The 19,071-nt window shown below is 47.2% G+C and overlaps 1 protein-coding gene across 1 annotated transcript; it reads left to right on the top strand.

Moving 5' to 3' along the window:
- The first annotated feature begins 9,209 nt into the window (after positions 1 to 9,209).
- On the top strand, positions 9,210 to 13,656 carry GOT1L1 (glutamic-oxaloacetic transaminase 1 like 1). Its single transcript, XM_008543928.2, has 9 exons — positions 9,210 to 9,639; positions 10,319 to 10,500; positions 10,807 to 10,918; positions 11,170 to 11,279; positions 11,507 to 11,599; positions 11,692 to 11,842; positions 12,351 to 12,516; positions 13,054 to 13,196; positions 13,456 to 13,656. The coding sequence occupies exons 1-9, from the start codon at positions 9,525 to 9,527 to the stop codon at positions 13,632 to 13,634; spliced, it is 1,251 nt and encodes a 416-aa protein (XP_008542150.1). The 5' UTR covers positions 9,210 to 9,524; the 3' UTR covers positions 13,635 to 13,656.
- The last annotated feature ends 5,415 nt before the right edge of the window (positions 13,657 to 19,071 follow it).

Here is a 19,071-nt window from a genome sequence, read left to right on the forward strand (position 1 = left end):
ACACAGTTCTACCTCAGGCTGCTCTTTCTAACAGGTCTTTTCTGCTGGTGTTTTTAAAGGTTTCCAATCAGAAACCAACTACAATGGGACCTGATCTGCCCTGATCTACTGCTCTCTCCAGAGGCCCACCGGAGACTCTTGCTTGGGGGTCCCGGGAAGAGAGTGCCCTGGGGCTCCATCTCCCTCACCCCTGAGGGGATGACCACTCATTCTAGGTTTCCTTGGCCCACACACACCTTCTAAGGAAATTAGGAGGTTCCGGTTCAGAAGCCATTTGCTACGGTTTTCATTTCTGAGCTGCTAGTGAGGCACCCCACCGTATGACACAAAGGCACAGCAAACGTAGTTCACAAAACCTCTAGCAAGAAACAAGATGGGAGATTCTTGCATCTGCTGTGGGGCCTCCCGGAGGGGAGAAGGGATGGGCGGAGAGCAGTGGGAATGGGGAGCTTTGCATCAGCTCCGCGCCCCGCGGGATCTCTGGTTGCTCTTCCAGTCAGTGGATCATGTGAGTGAGTCCTTCCTCTACAGCCTCCCCTTGGGCCAAGTCTGAATCTAACTGGTGCTGGAACACTCTCCCAGAACCACAGGGAGGGGAGCTGGGGGGGGGGGGGGATAAGGGAGGCACAGGCAGCTGCTTTTCCAATGGAGGAATTCCTACCATTTCTGAGGAAGGAGAAACATATGGGGCCAATGGCGAACTTCGCTGCTCTAGCAACCTCAAGACTCAGAGCCCAGCTGTGTGATGGCTTCCCCCTGTTTTCTGAGGGAAGAACTAGTCTTAAGAGCAAACTACTTCTTACGTTTGACCCACTTTCATGCCCCTCCCTTTCGCAGGTTTGCTAGCTACCTGGTATTGATCAGCGTGCTCTGGCGTTGGGCTTCTGAACTTGCAGAATGAAAACTCTTTAAAAACCCTGCCTTCGGTTTCCTTTAACATTTCTTGCAAGCTGTTGTATTGAAAAATATCTGTTTCTTTAAAAAACAATACAGAGGTAGACAATTTACAAAAATAAGTGGAAATTATTATTGATACATAAGGTATTGTTTAAATTAAGCAGATATTTTTCGAACCACTCCTGCCTAGTAACATCTCCCCCCAGGGTTGGTGTGGTGCTGGTATTTTCTTTTTTCTTCATCTTCTTTTTTCTTTTTAGGAAGACTAGCCCTGAGCTAACATCCACTACCAATCCTCCTCTTTTTGCTGAGGAAGACTGGCCCTGAGCTAACATCCGTGCCCATCTTCCTCTACTTTATATGTGGGACGCCTACCACAGCATGGCTTGCCAAGCAGTGCCATGTCTGCACCAGGGATCAGAACCAGTGAACCCTGGGCCACCAAAGCGGAACGTGCGCACTTAACCGCTGCGCCACCAGGCTGGCCCCAGGTGCTGGTATTTTCATGGAGGACCTCTGGGGAGCCCACCCGTTAGTCACTGCTGTAGTCAGGCCTCCTCACTTCTTAACCGGATTAACTAAAATAGTCTCCCCTTGGCCTTCCCACCTAATCCTGGCTCCCCTACAATTCATCTTTTTCTAAAACATAAATCTGACCATGTCATTCCCTTTCTTAAAATCATTCAATGGCTTTCTAAAGCATTTTGGGGTAAGACTCAGACCCCTCAGCATAAAGGCCTGCCTACCTTCCTAACCTGATTTCCCATCACTCTCCTCCCCCATACACTGTTATTCCAGCCACACTTAAATTCACTAAAGAACTCATTTTTTCTTTGTCTCTGTACCTTCACACAGACTGTACCCTCTGTCATCCATCCAAACACAGATTGTACTCTCTGCTCATCCACCCATCCATCAATCTATCCACCCATCCATCCATCCACCCATCCATCAATCTATCCACCCATCCACCCATCCACCCATCCACCCACCCATCCATCCACCCATCCATCCATCCATCCATCTATCCACCCATCCATCCATCCACCCATCCATCAATCTATCCACCCATCCATCCATCCACCCATCCACCCACCCATCCATCCACCCATCCACCCATCCATCCGTCCATCCATCTATCCATTCATCCATCTATCCATCCATCCCAGCAATAAGTTTTTTTTTTAAAGATTTTATTTTTTTCCTTTTTCTCCCCAAAGCCCCCCAGTACATAGTTGTATATTCTTCGTTGTGGGTCCTTCATAGTTGTGGCACGTGGGACGCTGCCTCAGCGTGGCTCGATGAGCAGTGCCATGTCCGCGCCCAGGATTCGAACCAACGAATCACTGGGCCGCCCGCAGTGGAGCGCACGAACTCAACCACTCGGCCACGGGGCCAGCCCCACCAGCAATAAGTTTTTATCGAGTGAACAGACTTGATATGTTACAAGGTAAAACTGACAGGGTTTGCCAGTGGCTTGGATGTGGGTATAAGAGAGAAAGGGAGAAGTCAGGGATGAGAGCAAGATTTTTGGCCTGAGCACTTGGCAGAATGGACTTGCCATTTACTGAAAGGGGGGAAAATGGTGGAGGGATATGAAACTATGAGTTAGTTTTTGGACATAGTAAATTCAAAGTCTATTATTTTGGACGTAGTAAATTCAAAGCCTCATTATGACATTTCAGGAAACAAAGGACCACATATACTAGAGTGGTCCCATAAGATTAGTACCATATAGCCTAGGTGTGTAGTAGGCTATAACATCTAGGTTTGTGTAAATGCACTCTATGATGTTCGCACAACAACGAAACCGTCTAACAATGCATTTCTCAGACCCTATCCCTGTGGTTAAGTGACACATGACAATAGTTATTTATTGGACTATCAAGTAGGCATTTGGATTTCCAAGTCTGTATGTCAGGAGAGAAGTTGGAGCTGGACATATAAATTTGACAGATGGATATTTAAGCTCATGGAAGTGGATGAGCTCACCTACATGGTGACCATAGATGGAGAAGAGAAGAATTCAGAGTATATCAAATCAACACATTGTACACCTTAAACTTACACAATGTTATGTCAATTATATCTTAATAAAGCTGGAAAAAATAAAATTAAATATCAGTAGGCATGGGGAAAAAAAAGAATTCAGAAAACGGCGCCCTGGAACATTCTAACATTTAGCGGTCGGAAATAGAAGGAACCAGCAAAGCCAGCTGAGCAGCAGCGGCAGTGAGGTGAAAAGAGACGCAAAGCAGGCAGCGTCCTAGATGCCGTGGGAAGAAAGCGTCTCAAGGAGGAAGCCATTAGCTGCGTCACGTGCTGCTGAAACATCCAAGAGGAGGACTGAGAACAATGGTGATTGGATTCGACAGCACGGAGGTCCGTCATTTGTGACCTTGATAAGAGCAACTACCATGGTGTGGAGGTGATGAAATGCTGATAAGAGAGGGTTCAACAGAATGTGGGGAGTAAAGAAGTGGAGATAAAATACACATAAATATAAAACATTCTTTCAATGGCTATTGCTCTGAAGAGGATCAGAGGAGATGGTCTGGTTGAGGATCCTGTTGTCATCCTGGTTAATCTCGGCGCCCTGTTTCCCAGAATCCTTGTTAGAGCCCGGGTTAGCGGAACTTGCCTAAGATTCGAGAGGTGGAAATGAAGCAGCGGCCATTAATACCCGAAGGACTTCAGGGTGAGATACAGAAGCAGAGGTGGTGAGTAAGTTCAGGCTTGACTTTAGACTCTCCTCCACTCCACGCCCAGCTCTGCTTCCAGACTGTTGGCCTTGCGGACTGCAGGAGCACCAGGACCACCACCAGACCCTTGGCTGCAGAAGCACAGACATGAGAGCTGCACAGAAGCCATGCCTTCCCACAGACCGCTCCAAGCGTTCTCCCTTCCCAGTCCCGTTTCTGCAGCTGGATGTGTCTGGCTTCTCAGATTTCCCTGCGAGCTCCAGTTTGCCCACCTGCGAGGGTGCTTCAGGCAGCCTGATGAATGAATTTTCTCTGATTCTCCAGCTCCCTCCTCCGGACCTTCACTTCCCCAGCTCCTCCTCCAGTTGTGTGAGGTCTAATTCCTATGAAACCGGCATCACTCACAGCAATTCTGTTTCCTTGGCTGAACCCTGACTGACGCATGAGGTAATAGCTGGAGAGGAGACATGAGGTCAAGGGAGCATTGTTTGTTTTTAAGATGGGAGTTTCACTGCCTGTTTGTAAGCTCAAGAGGACGTTCTGGTAGAGAGGGGGAACTGATGGTAGAGGAGAGAAAGGACAACTGCAGGAGCAATGTAGCCATGGCCCAGGGCACAAGGGGAAAGGCTGGACTGAGGGGTGCAGGAGAGGTGGGCTCAAGCGTTGCACTAAGAGAAAAGACCGAGTAGGTAGGTACCTATGCAAGTAGATGGGTGGTTATGATGGGAGCATGTGCAAGTCTCTTGCGATTGCTTTTATTGTTTCTGTGAAATAAGTACCAGCAGCAGTTGAGACTACTGGGAGAAAGCGTTGAATATTTGAGGAGAGATGGAAAGGTGTGATATAATTGTAAAAATTTGTCTTTTTTGGCTGCCTAGCCTGTGGACTTCTTTCTAAGGTTTGGAGAATTCTCCATTTTCTGAGTCTTCGTGGCGGGCAGAACCCACCTCTGCCAAGTGAAGCTGCAATGCCCAGACCCTCACTCCTCCCATCCTTTAGCTAGAGCAAGAGGAAAGGCCAGAGGGTCACGTGAGTAGGCTCAGCCAATCAGACAGAGACTTCCCGTCTGTAACTCGGAGCCCGTGAAGTCAGGGAGCAAGGGCGTGGAGGATCCTTTCGGACAGCAGCGGCTGTGGCAGCAAAGACCCGTGTCTGGGATCTGCAGTGGCAGCAGGGCCAGCAGGGGAACGTGTGGGTGGAGCCAGTCACAGGGCCGTCTGTTGTTCAGCGGTGTGATCCTCCCCAGTTTCCTCCTGTTGTCTGATCGTGATCATGGCGGTGCTCCCGCTCCCAGCTCTCCAGCCTCCCGATCAATTGTGTGAGCCACCAGATACCCTTTCCACAAATCCCTCTTAGGCTGAAATCAGCCAGAGTCAGTTTCTGTGGCTTGCAACCAAGAATCCAGACTGATACTGACAGAAATTAGCGGCTTGGGTCAGCTAAGTTTCTTCTTTCCAACTTCTTTCTTCATGCCGTTGGCGTCGTTTTTGCGGCTTTCCTACATGTCAGGGGCCAGTAGCTTCTGGAAGTTTTAGGATCATTTCCTTATAACTGCATGGCTAGAGAGTAGTGAAAGGCTCTTGTCTGCCAGCTCTAACAGGACTCTAGTAGGCCAGGTTTGAGCCACATGCCTCATCTCAGAGCAAGCACTGTGACTCAGGATTCAAGAACCAAGGTTGGGTAGTTGGGTGGGGTTTGTTACCAGAAGGAGTAGGAAAAGGATGTCTGGGCAGACTTAGTGAAAAACCAACACCTTCCACCTGTGGCTGCTCATCGGCCCATTCTCTTTTTCTCAAACATGTAATTCCAAGAATGGTTCCACCTAACCTAATGCAATTTTTCTACATGCAACTAACAACTCACTCTCTCCTCCCCCAAGGGAACAACCCAAAGTCACATCCAACATCCAGCTCAGAGTTTAGGATCTCTGGGTGAGGTGCATTTTCTTCATCTGAAAGTGGCTGCTCATGATACTGCAGCTTATGGACTAAAAACAAATTTAACCACTCCCCATGCACCCACTGTTCAATGCTGGGAGGAAAACTGCTATAAAGGCCCCCATTTAGAAAGGCGGGGAAGTGGAGCGACACACAGTGGTCACTGGTCCAGAGCACATGCCGCGTCTGTGTGGGCACGGACGTAAGATGCAACCGCTTTTTGATTCACATTCCTAACAAAGGAATGAGCTCTTCGGGTCAGCTGATAACCTCCCCTTAGGAATTTCCCTTACCCCTTGTCCTCCTTGGCTAAGCCTGAGAGGGGCTATGGGAGGATTGCCCTGTGGGGGCCGTTCCACCTTAGCCGCCAGCTTCTGTGAGTATGGTTATCAGAACCTGGAGATTGTTTGTGGGCTTCAACCGTCTGGGAAAAAAACCTTAAAACTCCAGTTTGTTCAAATGTCAGTTTTATTTCAGGAGGCCTCCCAACTGTCCTATACTGTAAACTCTATAGTCAAAACTTCTTGCATTTGGATCTCAATTTTGTGATTTCTGTCTCTTTACAGGAGGCTGAGGGACCTGCCCATTTCTGTAAACCTCACACAGTTCTGTAAGGTTTGTGATCCCCATTTAAAACTGCGTACACTGAAGTGGAGAGGTTTTAAATGACTCCCCTAAGACCATATAGGTGCTAAGGGGAAGAGCTGAGAGGGAAAGCCAGGCCCACTGCCTCTGTCCACTACACCATGAGGCTCCAGTTAGGGGGGTGGGTCTCGTGTCTGAGTGCTGGGGCCAAGAAGGGAGGCAGGGGAGAGCTCAAGGAACTACCTTCAGGAGACGTGGAGGGTCACAGGCGTGTGCTGGCTGCTTTGGTAGGCAGGAGTTTGTGCCTCTGGGGCTTCAGGAGAACGTAACTTTGGCATCCACACAGATGTCATGTGGTTGTCAGGGTGGTTGCCAGTACCTGCGGCAGTGGAGAAATGCTGAACCCAGGTGACATCCTAAGAAACAGATGTCAGTAAGAGGGCCAGGACTGGATGAGCATGAGAGTGTTATCCCAAAAGTCATGCAAGAACTCCCCAGGAATGGCCAGAAACAATGGGGGAAGACTGAGACAGGCTAGTGATCCTTTACCGTATAGCAAAGGACGAGTTATTCTAGTTCATATAACCATCTTTGTACCTGGGCTGGTGAGAGATGGGAACTTGGGGCCACAAACCCTGCATCCCCACCTATTGGCTGGCAGGCTCCCAGGGAGAGCCTCTGGCACAAGCCAGCCACCCCTCCATTACTCCCCACCTGCTGTCACTACGTAGCCTGGGGTAGTCAGAGAAGAGCCTTCCCTGCTTCCCACTGCTGCTGAGACAGCAATGGGGCCCCTGGGTGTTTAACGGGCTTGGAAGTGCAAGGCCAACAAACATAAAAAATAGCGTTTAAAAATAGTTTTGAAGACTTTGGAATGGATGATGCGGTGAATACTTGCTGACTGCCTTCCAGCATCCTTTCTCCCCTCTCCCATTTCTAGCAATGCTTGGGATCTCTTTTAGGGAACCCTTCTGTCCATTCCCAGCTGTGCAGTTTGGGAGGGGTTGACACCACACTCAGCTCTAGGTGTTGGTTTAAACTCACCGGGGTATCCCATCCTCAGCTGTGGGTCACGGCTGTAAGGTCACCTGTAAGGTCAGCTGTAAGGTCACGGGTGGGCCAGTGACTCACTGCAGCCCAGAGGAGGGAGAAAGGAGGCTGGGGGCTTCAGGGATAGAAACTTCCTCAACCTTCCAGGGAGCTAAGAGGAGAGCCGTTCTCTCTTCCTCTGGATAGTAAGGGTGTGATGTCTGGAAAGGCTGCAGCCATTGTTTCAAAACATAAATACTTTTTGAATGAGAAATCTATGCACGTGGTTTAACCTTTCCAAGGTACAAAGTGGTATACAGTGAAAAGCAAGTCAGCCCTCTTTTCTGTCCTTGTCCACTGACCACCCAGTTCGACTTTCCAGAGCTAATCACAGTCGCCTGCTTCTTGTCATGGATCCTTCCAGAAATTTGCTATGCATATACATGCAAATGTATCTTTTATTTCCCCTGAAATCTGCTCCACTTTGCTCTCTATTCTGTACCTACCTTGTTTTTACTTAATGATGTATCTTGGAGATTTTTCCACAGCTGTACACATAGGGCTGCCTTTAACAGCTGCATAGAATTCCCTTACATCGATAGTGCATTATTATTTTAAACACTCCTTCAGTAATTGGCATTTAGCTTTTTTGCAAATAAAGCTGCGACATAAATTCCTCAAATATGTACCATTTTGTGCATCTGCTGCATTGGCTTTTGCTCCTGTGCTCAGAGTCAGCCAGAGAACAAATCTGAAACTTTCAGAAGAGCAGAGTGAAGGGAACCACAGAGAACAAAGCTGGAACCCTGATGACAATGTGACACTCTGGACTGAACTGCGACTGAAATCAGATGTACCCTGGCCTGCCCAGTTATAGAGCCAATAAATGCTCTCTCTTTCTCCAGCCAGTTTGACTTGGGTTTTTTATTACTTGTAACATAAAAAGTTCTCATTGGCACACAGGTTAAAATTCTCACAACTAAAATGTGAAGAAAGTGTGATGAAAATGACATGTAAATTTGGACACAGAGTATCTTAAAATATAAACATCATGGAAAAGAAACTGGAGGGAGATACACTAAAATGTTCACTGGTTATGGATTGATCGTAGGAAATCGTAGGAAAATTATAGTTTTTTTTGAAGTTTTGAGGTTTTCTACAATAATAGGGATGACTTTCCTAATCACTTGTCTCAAGGCAGGCTCCCTGGAAGGGCAGCCTGAGACAGGAATTTGGGGCACGTGGTTTGCAGAGGGAGGGCCCTGTAGGAGGAACCTGCCAGGGACTGAGGGAAGCAGGACTGGGAAGGGGGAGGAGCCTTGCAAGGATGTGGTTCCAGGTCAAGTCTAGCCTTGGCCTGATTTGGGGGTGGGCCCTGGAGTGCAAATGGAGCCCCAGAGATACCCCAGGACAAGGGGCTTGGCCTTTTGTATGCCTAGATCAGGCAGTCACTGGCCACCCTTATTGGTGGGGGTGTGACCTTCCGGGTGGTTTCCAGGTGAGGTAGCGCCATCAGCCAAGGGCAATTCTCCAGAGAAGGTAGCTCAGGAAGGTAAGCCTTATCCACCTGCAGGGCTGGTAAAGGGCGTCTTGGTGGGACACCAACAGTGTCTACATCAATCATTTACAAAGTTATTTTTAAAGACGAAAAGAAAAAGAAAGCAAAATGCAAGACTGATCCTACAGAGGCTCTTTCTGCCCTTGACCTCTGCCTCCTACCCGTGCTGCTGGGCCACCACTAAACAGTTAACAAATGAAGAGGTCTTGACTCCAGATAACCGAGAGAAATAGGACTAGTTTACCAAGTTGCAAATTATACTGTTTCTAAATATAAGACTCTTCAATGAAAATATCTGTGGAAGAGAACAGTGCTTTCTTTCTATTCCTTTTAAAGTCTGGAGCCCTTACCAAAATGAAAGCAGAAGCTTGGTAAACATGTCCCTGGGCCTGCATTAACGCTGGGTCTGGGGCTTTCCCTTCTGCAGGAGCAGCCCTCACCTGGCTCATTGGCTGCCTGCCTTGCCCTCTCTCCTGAGGGGCTGACTTGTTATTTTGGATTGGGCGACTTGGGGCTGGAGAAGAGAAGGCAGTGAGTCAGGGAGAAGTGCCTGGAGCACCAGGTCCTCCTTCCCCCTCCCCCAGCCCACTCTCTCAGGGGATTCTCCTCTGGGGCCATGGAATATCCCCGTGGAGACGGAGGTGTGGGACTCTGTTGCTCTGGAGACAAGTTGTCCAGAGCCTCTGGGCCTTGGAGCTGCGAGGGTTCCGGGAAGGGGCAGGCCTGTGTGGTCCCGGCTTGGAGGAGGGCTCGCGGGCAGGAGCGGGGAGGAACACAGAGCGGAGTCATAGTCTTGGCTCTACGTTCATCTCAGTGATGTCCACCCTTTCAGTGTTCATGGATGTGCCCCTAGCCCAGAAGCTAGAAGGCAGCTTGTTAAAGACCTACAAAAAAGACGACTGCCCCAACAAGATGTTCCTGGCCTATAAAGGTAGACGCCTAGTAGTTGCCGAGTCTGTGACTTGATGGATCAGAATTGCCTCTAGGAGGGCAGAATTCTACTGCCACAGAGGAATCGGGAGCTAGCCTGAGCCTCTGCAAGTGGACAGGTCTGTTCCTGTTAGCAGAGTTGCCCAGTGGGGAAAAGAGCGGAAAATCCTCCGATCGTTCCGTGCCCCTGCCATTCTCTGGCGGCTTCCAGGGAATGCTAAGAGCTGTGTCCTCTCCCCCAGCTCCACGCTTTGGCCCAGCATGGGCATTGCACTTTCTTCAGCCTCTTCCTTCTCCCCTCTGTCTCCCCGGTTCCTGAACCAAGAATGGTTCCCCAAATTGACACTTCTGTGCAGCCAGCCCTTGCCGCTGTGAAAGTCAGCGTTACCTTTGTTTAGTCTCATGTAGCCATAACTCCCACGTTGTATGTCATTTTTACCCTTTAAAATGGCATAGGTTTTAGTCGTCGTCGTTTTTTTAAAGACAAAAATTATACGCATTCACTAACAGCACGTTGTTTTTATAAAGGGGAAAGAAAGGGAAAGTTGTCTTTTCCTAGGTGACTTTCCAAAGCCCCAAGAAAGGCAGGACAGATGAATTGTCTGCGGGCTGTCTGTGGAGCCCAGCCTTGGAGACCCCGAGGCCAGGCCTCCAGAGCTCCCTCTGCGGTTCCCTCACAGTCTGCATGACCAAGAAGGGCCAACCCTGGGTTTCTTCCGTGGTGCACAAGATCCGACTACAGATCGCGGAGGATCCCTCCTTGAACTATGAGTACATACCGGTGATGGGCATGAAATCGTTCATCCAGGCCTCCTTGGAACTCCTCTTTGGAAAGCACAGCCAAGTCATCGTGGAGAACAGGGTGAGAAGAAGGGCCCTCCCGCACTTACCCAGACACAGGGATGGGGACCAGAGCGTGCACGATCTTAAACCTGAAAGGGACCTTGCAGGGTCCCTGGCATTGACAAAGGAGACACCTGAGGCTCAGAGAGTCCAAAGCTTTAGTCACTGAGGGGCAGAGCTGGGCTCAGAACCCAAAGCCTGTGCTCTTGGCACCAACCCACATGGTTGATGTGCAGGCTCTCTCAGGGAGGGAACGGTCTGGATCGCAGGTGGTCCTAGTATCACCGTGACTCTTTTAAATTTCTGTTTTGTTTTTTGCTAATAGGGAGGGGGTGTGCACACTGTTGGTGACAGTGGTGCCTTCCAACTTGGGGCCCAGTTCCTCAAAACTTGGCGTCGAGATTCTCAAGTAGTTTACATCATTTCTTCTCAAAAAGGTGAGTGTTCTGTGAGCTGAGGAGGACAGAAGATCCCTGTCTCTTGTTGCTGATTCCCACCCCACTAGCAATCTTCACTGTTGTCCTCATTCTCCGTCGTGAGAAAAATGGTGGACAAGCCAAGGTGTGCTTGTCCCTTTCCTCTTATTGTCCCGCCTTCAACCAGTGACCCTCACGCCCCTTCTCTGGGGCGTCTGCCTCCATCTCTCCATTCCCCGTTTACCAACTGCTGGGGGGCTGTGTTTCCACAGAACCGCACGGACTTATTTTCCAGGACATGGGCTTTACAGTTTATGAATACTCCTTCTGGGACTCCACGCAGCTGTGCCTAGACCCCAACATGCTCCTCAGTGTGGCGGAGGTAGAGGGGCCCAGCTCAGAAAATACTCCCCAGACCCAATTTAAAGTTTTATTTTCCCTACCTCCCCAACACACCCCCCCGTCCCAGTCATCCAAGGTCTTTTCTAGCCTTGGATTTACCTAGCCCTTTAGTAGGAACCAACTAGAAGGATCACATCTCCTCCAAATACCTTGGTACCACTACCACTTGGTAGGGGAAGTGACTGATGAGACAGTCTCTACCTGCAGCAGGCCCCACGTGGCTGTGTCTTTGTGATCGGGAACATTGGCAACTGCAAGTTGACACCAAGTCAGTGGGCAAAGTTCATGGCCACCATGAAGGTGAGCCTGACCTCCTGCCTGACTTACCCCCCTCTGACCATCTCCTTTCGCTTCCCAGTCTTATCCTTTTTCCATTCTCCTTTCTCCTACAGAGCAAGCAGATATTCCCATTTTTTGACATTCCCTATCAAGGTTTATCCACGGGTGACCTGGAAGAAGATACTAGATTCTTAGAATATTTTGTGTCTCAAGGCTTTGAGTTCTTCTGCAGCCAGTCTCTGTCCAAGAATTTTGGCATTTACGGTATGGTATGGGCAGAAGGCAAAGGGAGGGCCTGGTGCTGAAGTGGTACCACACACCATGGCACAAACAATGTGTCTGACATCTCCTGCCCTCTGGGAGCTGAGGCGTCCCGTCAGAGCACCGTGGAGGCAGAAGGGAAGAGCGTTGTGCTAGAAGTCAGGTTCTGTGGTGTCATCTCAGCTCAGCTACTAGAACTAGCTACTAAAACTGACTCTGGTTAAGTCATTTCTCCCCCTTAGGCCTCTGTTTCCTCAACTATAAGATGAGGGGGTAGGAATTAGTGATCTTTTAAGTTTCTTCCACCTTTAAGACTCTTACTTATGGCTACTTTTTCTGCAAGGAGAGCCTCTGGCAACTTCCTGGGGTCTGGATAGCAGCTTGGCTGGGCTGGGGTGAGGGCCCCATAGTTCAATCCTCTCTTCTGCAATGGTGGAGGCAGAGTCATAGAGGAACGTCTTGGTAAACGAGGATGAGACTGAGAATGAGCCTGTCTGTCCCCAAACTGTAGATGAAGGAGTAGGGATCCTAGTCGTGGTGGCACTCAACAACGAGCTTCTGCTGTGTGTCCTCTCCCAGCTGATGAACTTCGCCCGGGCCCTGTGGTTGAACCCTCCTACCACGGGTGCTCGCATTATCACCTCCATCCTCTGTAACCCTGCTTTGCAGGGAGAATGGTAAGGGCAAAGGGTGGGGGCGGGAAAGGATGGGCAGAGCCTCTGGATACCTATAGACTTGCTCATTGACAGGATTCAACTGGGTGCTTCTCTTCCTGCCCGTGCCGCCTCTTTACTCCATTCGTTCATCAACATTTACTGAGGACCCACTGTGTACAGTGGCAGTGCCTATGCCAAAGGCTGCCATACCTTGGGGAAGTTGGTAATAGGATGTTCTTTTTGGATACAGGCCAATGAATTATTTGAACACTTCCAGATTGCAGGACGAGATTAGGAAGCATCAAGGGCTCTGGCACAATCTGCCTAAGAGCCTGCTTGGCTTGCTTAAATGTGTATGGGCTGAAGTCCCCCTCCCATTCACCCATTCATAACCATCGAGGTCCCTGGCTGCACGGGCTTGCCCTCAGGCACCCTGGTTGGGGGCTTTTGAAGGGAAGAAGGTGGAAGGACAATGAGGATGTTGTTGGGGGTGGGGGCGGGAGAGACAGGACAGACTGGAGCTCACACTCTACTTTCTTGCTGTCATTCCTTTGGCAGGAAGCAGAGTCTGAAAGAGGTTGCAGAGAACATCATGATGATCAAGGAAAAGGTGAAGGAGAAGCTCAGGCTCCTGGGGACTCCTGGCTCCTGGGATCACATCACCCACCAGAATGGGACCCATAGCTATCTTGGACTCAGCTGTAAGTGTCTAGGAGGGGGTAGCTCCACCCTTTCTGACCTTGGGCTTGTATTTGAGCATTAAACTTCACTGACTAGGTGACCAGTCCCTAGCTTCACCCCAGATTTTGATTCTTCCCTGAGGAAAGTGCAGCTGCCTTAAAGACCTTTCTGGATCCCCAGAAATGCTGACACTTCCTATCCGCTATAATCCACCCTGGGCTAGAGGGGAGTTAGAGGTGGCCACCCCAGGATCTGAGACCCTGTGATGATTATTACCAGCCCAACAAGTGGAATACCTGGTCAAGAAAAAGCATATTTACGTCCCCAAGAACGGTCGTATCAACTTCACCTGTATCAATGCCTATAACATAGATTACATCACTCAGAGCATCAATGAGGCTGTCCTCTTCACAATGGACTCAGAGAATCTTCAGAAAGTAAATGACTCCTTGGAATAAAAGCTTTAGTCTCTGCAAAAAATTTGTGCTGATTATTCATTGCTATTGTCATTTCTCTGAAAAGCACTATTTCTCTCCATCTATTTAAGAAGCATTGGTTTGGCCTCAGCAAAGAGGGGAAAAAAGGCCCAAAGAAGAAGGGAATTTTTACCTTCCCTGACCATCTCATATTTGCTAAGCATCTACTATGGTGAGGCCCTGATCTGGGGTCCTAGTCTGTTTGGGCTTCTATAACAAAATACCATAGACTGGGTGGTGTCGACGAAAATAATCCATAACCAATCTGTAAATGAAAATTTGGGTGAGTTTATTCTGAGCTGAAATCTGAGGACCATGGCCCGGGGCCTTTCTTCCCGAAGGAAGAAAGGGCACCAAAGAAATGAGGTGTACAGAATGGTTATATACCCCCAAAGAGGGTGCTTTACATATGATTGAAATGTCCCTCCCACAATAGTCGCAAGATTGCCCTGTCAGCACAGCACTTGATGGACACAGCCGCCAAAGTTGGGAGGGGGAGGGAGGTTGCACCTTTATCTCAAGGGCCTTTCCTCTTGCCATAGGGAATCTCTAAAGCAGATATACAATGGATGCTCAACAGCCACGGTCAGGCCCTTTTGGAAAGACAAGGTCAGGCCGAATTAGGTTTATACCGAATGGCTTCCTCATATTCTCCAATATATCCTATTGCTTGCCATTTTTATTTGTCAGTGGCTTATAAACAACAGACATTTATTTCCTGCAGTTCTAGAGGCTGAGAATTCCAAGATCAAGATGTCAACAGATTCAATGTCTGGTGAAGGCCCACCTCCTGGTTCATAAACAGCACCTTCTAGCTGTAACCTCACGTGGTAGAAGGAGCAAGGGATCTCTCTGGGGATTCTTTTAAAGGGCACTAATCCACTCACGACGGCTCCACCTTCACGACCTAGCCACGTCCAAATACTATCACACTGGGGATTCGGTTTCAACGTACACATTTTGAGAGGCCACAAACATTCAAACCATCGTGTCAGGGCATCAAAGGGAATGCAAAAAACAGGTACAATCTAGTCCTCTTTCTCCAGAAGTTTACAGTCTAGTTGGGAGATACTCCCATAAAACAGATAAGTATCATTTCAAAGCCAAATGTAATAAAAAGTCACATAGAGTATATAGGCAGTAAATATGTCAGGAATTGAGAACAGAAATACCCTAATGTGTGCCAGAACAGTTGGGAAAGATCTCATGAGGCTTGGATATTGATGGATTGCTAAGACTGGGATAACAGGTAGAAGGGAGCTGGAAAAGATAACCCAGGTCAGAGAACGACCTGAACAAGGGTCACTGGCCTGATAATAAAATATGAATATTTATTGGATATCTACATATACATGGAACTCAGCAAGCCCCCAGGCTACTGAAAGCTCTAAGAGAGCTGCTCCTCTTATGGTGGGCTCCACCCCAGCTGCGGAGACATGACTTACATGGTGAAGATGTAGTTCACACGAAAAGGTGACAGGTAATACACGCTAGATGAGTGTCAATAAAAGGTTAACTCAGCAGAACTTGGTTGTCCAAAGTCAACCTTCCAAAGGTCTTCAGGACTGGCCCCTGACCTGGGAGGGGAGATGACCTCTGAGCCCTTGGAGTAGGCTGCCTGATAAGGGAGGTTTTGTCTGCCTGAGACCCCGAGACATGTGTGACCTCTGTGGCTGGCCACTGAGTAGTGAAGGTCAGTTACATGTGCACTGTATGCCTCTGTGACTGACCCCCAGTGAAAACTTTGGTGTCCCTGGTTGGCAACACTTTACACATGTCGTCACACATTAGTGCTGAGAGAACTGAGTGCTGTCTGTGCAATTCAGCTGTGAGAGGGCAACCGGAAGCCTGTGTCTGGTTTCTCCTGGACTCCATCTTATGTGCTTTTTTCCTTTGCTGACTTCAGTCTGTATCCTTTGACTGTAATGAACTTTAACCACGGGAACAACAGCTTTTCTGGGTCCTACGAGTCCTCCTAATGAGTCGTTCAACCTTGGAGACTCCTGATTCCCACAATTAAATTAGGTGCAGAGCTGGGTTTAGCACAAGGGTGTAGGCAAGTCCATTTTCAGCTTCCTCACATTCCCTGAAGATTGCAGAGAAGTGATCAGTCTCATGGGGTCGGGCTTAAGACGGCAAAACCTGTCTGCCAAGGCTAGTGGGCTCCCGCCAGGAACATAAATAGTCTCTTTCCCGTAGATTCTAATTCTGATGAGAGGAAGCAGAACTTCTGTCTAGAGGTCTCATAAACGAGGAGGGTCACGAGCAAGTTCATGGAGCAAGTGGAGCCATCTCCTTTGATTTCCTGGTGTTTAGAGATGGATTTATCTTGTGTCCCTGTGTTTATCCACAGATGCAAGCTCTTCTCTCAGGTCTTCTGAAGACTCCTTTGTCCCCAGGTTCTAAGGGCTTCTGGCCTCAATGTCAGAAGAACTCTAGAGGAACACTTTGTGCTTGTGGGTGGTATGTTTTAACCTTTTTTTTTTTTTAATTGGCACCTGAGCTAACAACTGTTGCCAATCTTCTTCTGCTTTTTTTTTTCTTTCTGCTTTTTTCTCCCCAAATCCCCCCAGCACATAATTGTATGTTTTAGTTGTGGGTCCTTCTAGTTGTGGCATGTTTTAACCATTTTTAAAGGTGCATTAGCCGAGGATAGAATTTATTCAGCCAGATTCTCCCTGACCTCCTGAGCCCGAGAAAACAATACTAGTAACTTTCAGATTATGTAGGTGAGAAAGCATTGAACGACCAAAGCGAAACCATTGCCTGGGACCTTTCCTACTAGTGGCTTACATGAAATACAAGGGCTTTGGTGCCCCGGCCCAGGCTTCAGGTCTTATAAAGCTATGGTAATCAAATGGTGTAATATTGGTGTAAAGGTAGACCAGAATAGAGTATTCAGAAATAAAATATATATATATATATATATGGATAACTGATTTTTGACAAAGATGTAAAGGCAATGCAACAAATTGTGCTGTAAAACTTGAATATCTAAATGCAAAAACAAAAAGAAAGAAAGAAAAAGAAAAGAACTGCAACCTATACCTTGCACCATACGTAAAATTTAACTCAAAATGAATCACAGGCCTAAATGTAAAATGTAAAACTATAAAACTTCTAGCAGAAAGCACAGGAAAAAATCTTTGTGACTTTGGGTTAGGCAGAGTTCTTAGATACGACATCAAAGCATGACCCATAAAAGATAAAATAGATAAATTCGAATTCGTCAAAATTAAACATTTCTGTTTGAAGTCATTGTTCAGAGAATGAAAAGACAAGCCACAGACTGAGAAAAAAAATTTGCATATCAGATATTTTATAAAGGACTTGTATCTACTAAAGGACTTTCTATTAAAAACTAATAAGAAAAGAACAAAATTTTTTAAAAGGACAAAAGATGTGAACAGATACTTCTTCAATAAAAAGATATACAAATGGCAAAAAAGCACATGAAAAGACACTCAACGTAAGTAGTCAATAAGGAAATGCAAATGAAAAGACTGACCATACTAAGTGTCTGTGAGGATGTGGGGGAGCTGAAACTCTCATACACTGCTGCTAGGAATGTAAGATGACACCACCACTGTGGAAAACACTTGGCAATTTAAACAGTTAAACACACACTTACCATACGATCCAGCTATTCCACTACAAGGTATTTGCCTTAGAGAAAAGGAAATGTATGTCCATATAAAATCCTGTGCATGAATGTTCATAGCAGTTTTATTTTTTCTTTTCTTTTTCTTTTTCTTTTTTAATTGCAGTAACATTGGATTATAACATTATATAGCTTTCAGATGTACATTGTAATATATTTCGAATTCTGTGTAGATTACATCATGTTCACCACCCAAAAATTAATTATAGTCCATCCCCTCACATGTGAGCCTAATCACCCTTTTTGCTCTCCCCCGCCTTCCCCTATGGTAACCACCAATCCAATCTCCATTGCTATGTGTTTGTTTGTCATTGTTTTTATCTTCTACTTATGAGTGAGATCATATGGTATTTGACTTTCTCCCTCTGACTTATTTCACTCAGCATAATACCCTCAAGGTCCATCCATGTTGTCACAAGTGGCCAGATTTCATCATTTCTTATAGCTGAGTAGTGTTCCATTGTGTATAAATACCACATCTTCTTTATCCATTCGTCCCTTGATGGGCACCTAAGTTGCTTCCAAGTCTTGGCTATGGTGTATAATGCTGCGATGAACATAGGGGTGCAAGTATCTTTATGCCTTTGCGTTTTCAAGTTCTTTGGATAAATACCCAGCAGTGGGATAGCTGGATCATATGGTAGATCTATTCTTAATTTTCTGAGGAATCTCATACTGCTTCCCATAGTGGCTGTACCAGTTGGCACTCCCACTAGCAGTGTACAAGGGTTCCCTTCTCTCCACATCCTGTCCAACACCTGTTGTTTCCTGTCTTGTTAATTACAGCCATAGCAGTTTTATTTGTAACAGCCAATAACTAGACACAACCCAAATGTCCATCAACAAGTGAAAGGATTTGAATGCATTAACAAATTGTGGTCTATCTACACAGTGGTACACTACTCAGCAAGAAAGATGAACTGTTGATACGTACAACAGGAATGACTCTCAAAATAATTATGCTGAATAAAAGAAGCTAGACAAAAAAGAGTGCATACTATCTGATTCCATTTGTCTAGTATTCTAGCAAATGCAAACTACTCTGTGATGACAAGAAGATCAGTGGTTGCCTGAGAGGGAGGGATTACCAATAGACACAGGGAACTGTGTCACAGGACACAGGAGGTGGTAGGCATGGTCACTATCTTGATTGTGGTGACAATTTCACAGGTGTATACACATGTCTAAGTTTATCAAATTGCACACTTTAAATATGTGCAGTTTCTCGTTATGTCAATTATACCTCATCTTTAAAAAAAGATATGAGAGTGGGGCTGGCCCAGTGGCGCAGTGGTTAAGTTCACATGTTCCACTTCGACAGCCTGGGGTTCGGCGGTTCGGATCCCAGGTGCGGACATGGCACTGCTTGGCAAGCCATGCTGTGGTAGGCATCCCACATATAAACTAGAGGAAGATGGGCACGGATGTTAGCTCAGGGCCAGCCTTCCTCAGCAAAAAGAGGAGGATTGGCAGCAGATTTTAGCTCAGGGCTAATCTTCCTCAAAAAAAAAAAAAAAAAAAAAAGACATGAGAGGAGTGATAAAAAGTGAAAAAGTCATGGGCCCCAGTAAATTAGAGGTCTAGCAATGAGAGCAGTGTAGAAGGTGATGGTCTGCGGGCAGGAAGTGTGAAATCAATATTTCAGTAATGGTGTATTTTCTGGTAATGCTAACCACTTGGGCGTGACCATGTGAGTGGGTGGCCAGGTGGAGTGGAAGAAGAGCTCATAAGGAAGGAGGACTATTGGCTCTCTTCTTA

The sequence above is a fragment of the Equus przewalskii genome, chromosome 28 (assembly GCF_037783145.1).
Source record: "Equus przewalskii isolate Varuska chromosome 28, EquPr2, whole genome shotgun sequence".
In the NCBI taxonomy this organism is placed as follows: Eukaryota; Metazoa; Chordata; class Mammalia; order Perissodactyla; family Equidae; genus Equus; species Equus przewalskii.

Coding starts and splice junctions, on each gene's coding strand:
- GOT1L1 (XM_008543928.2), top strand. CDS start 9,525: ATGTCCACCCTTTCAGTGTTCATGGATGTGCCCCTAGCCCAGAAGCTA. Junction 11,280..11,506: donor TGCTCCTCAGTGTGGCGGAG/GTAGAGGGGCCC, acceptor CTCTACCTGCAG/CAGGCCCCACGTGGCTGTGT. Junction 12,517..13,053: donor CCTGCTTTGCAGGGAGAATG/GTAAGGGCAAAG, acceptor TTCCTTTGGCAG/GAAGCAGAGTCTGAAAGAGG.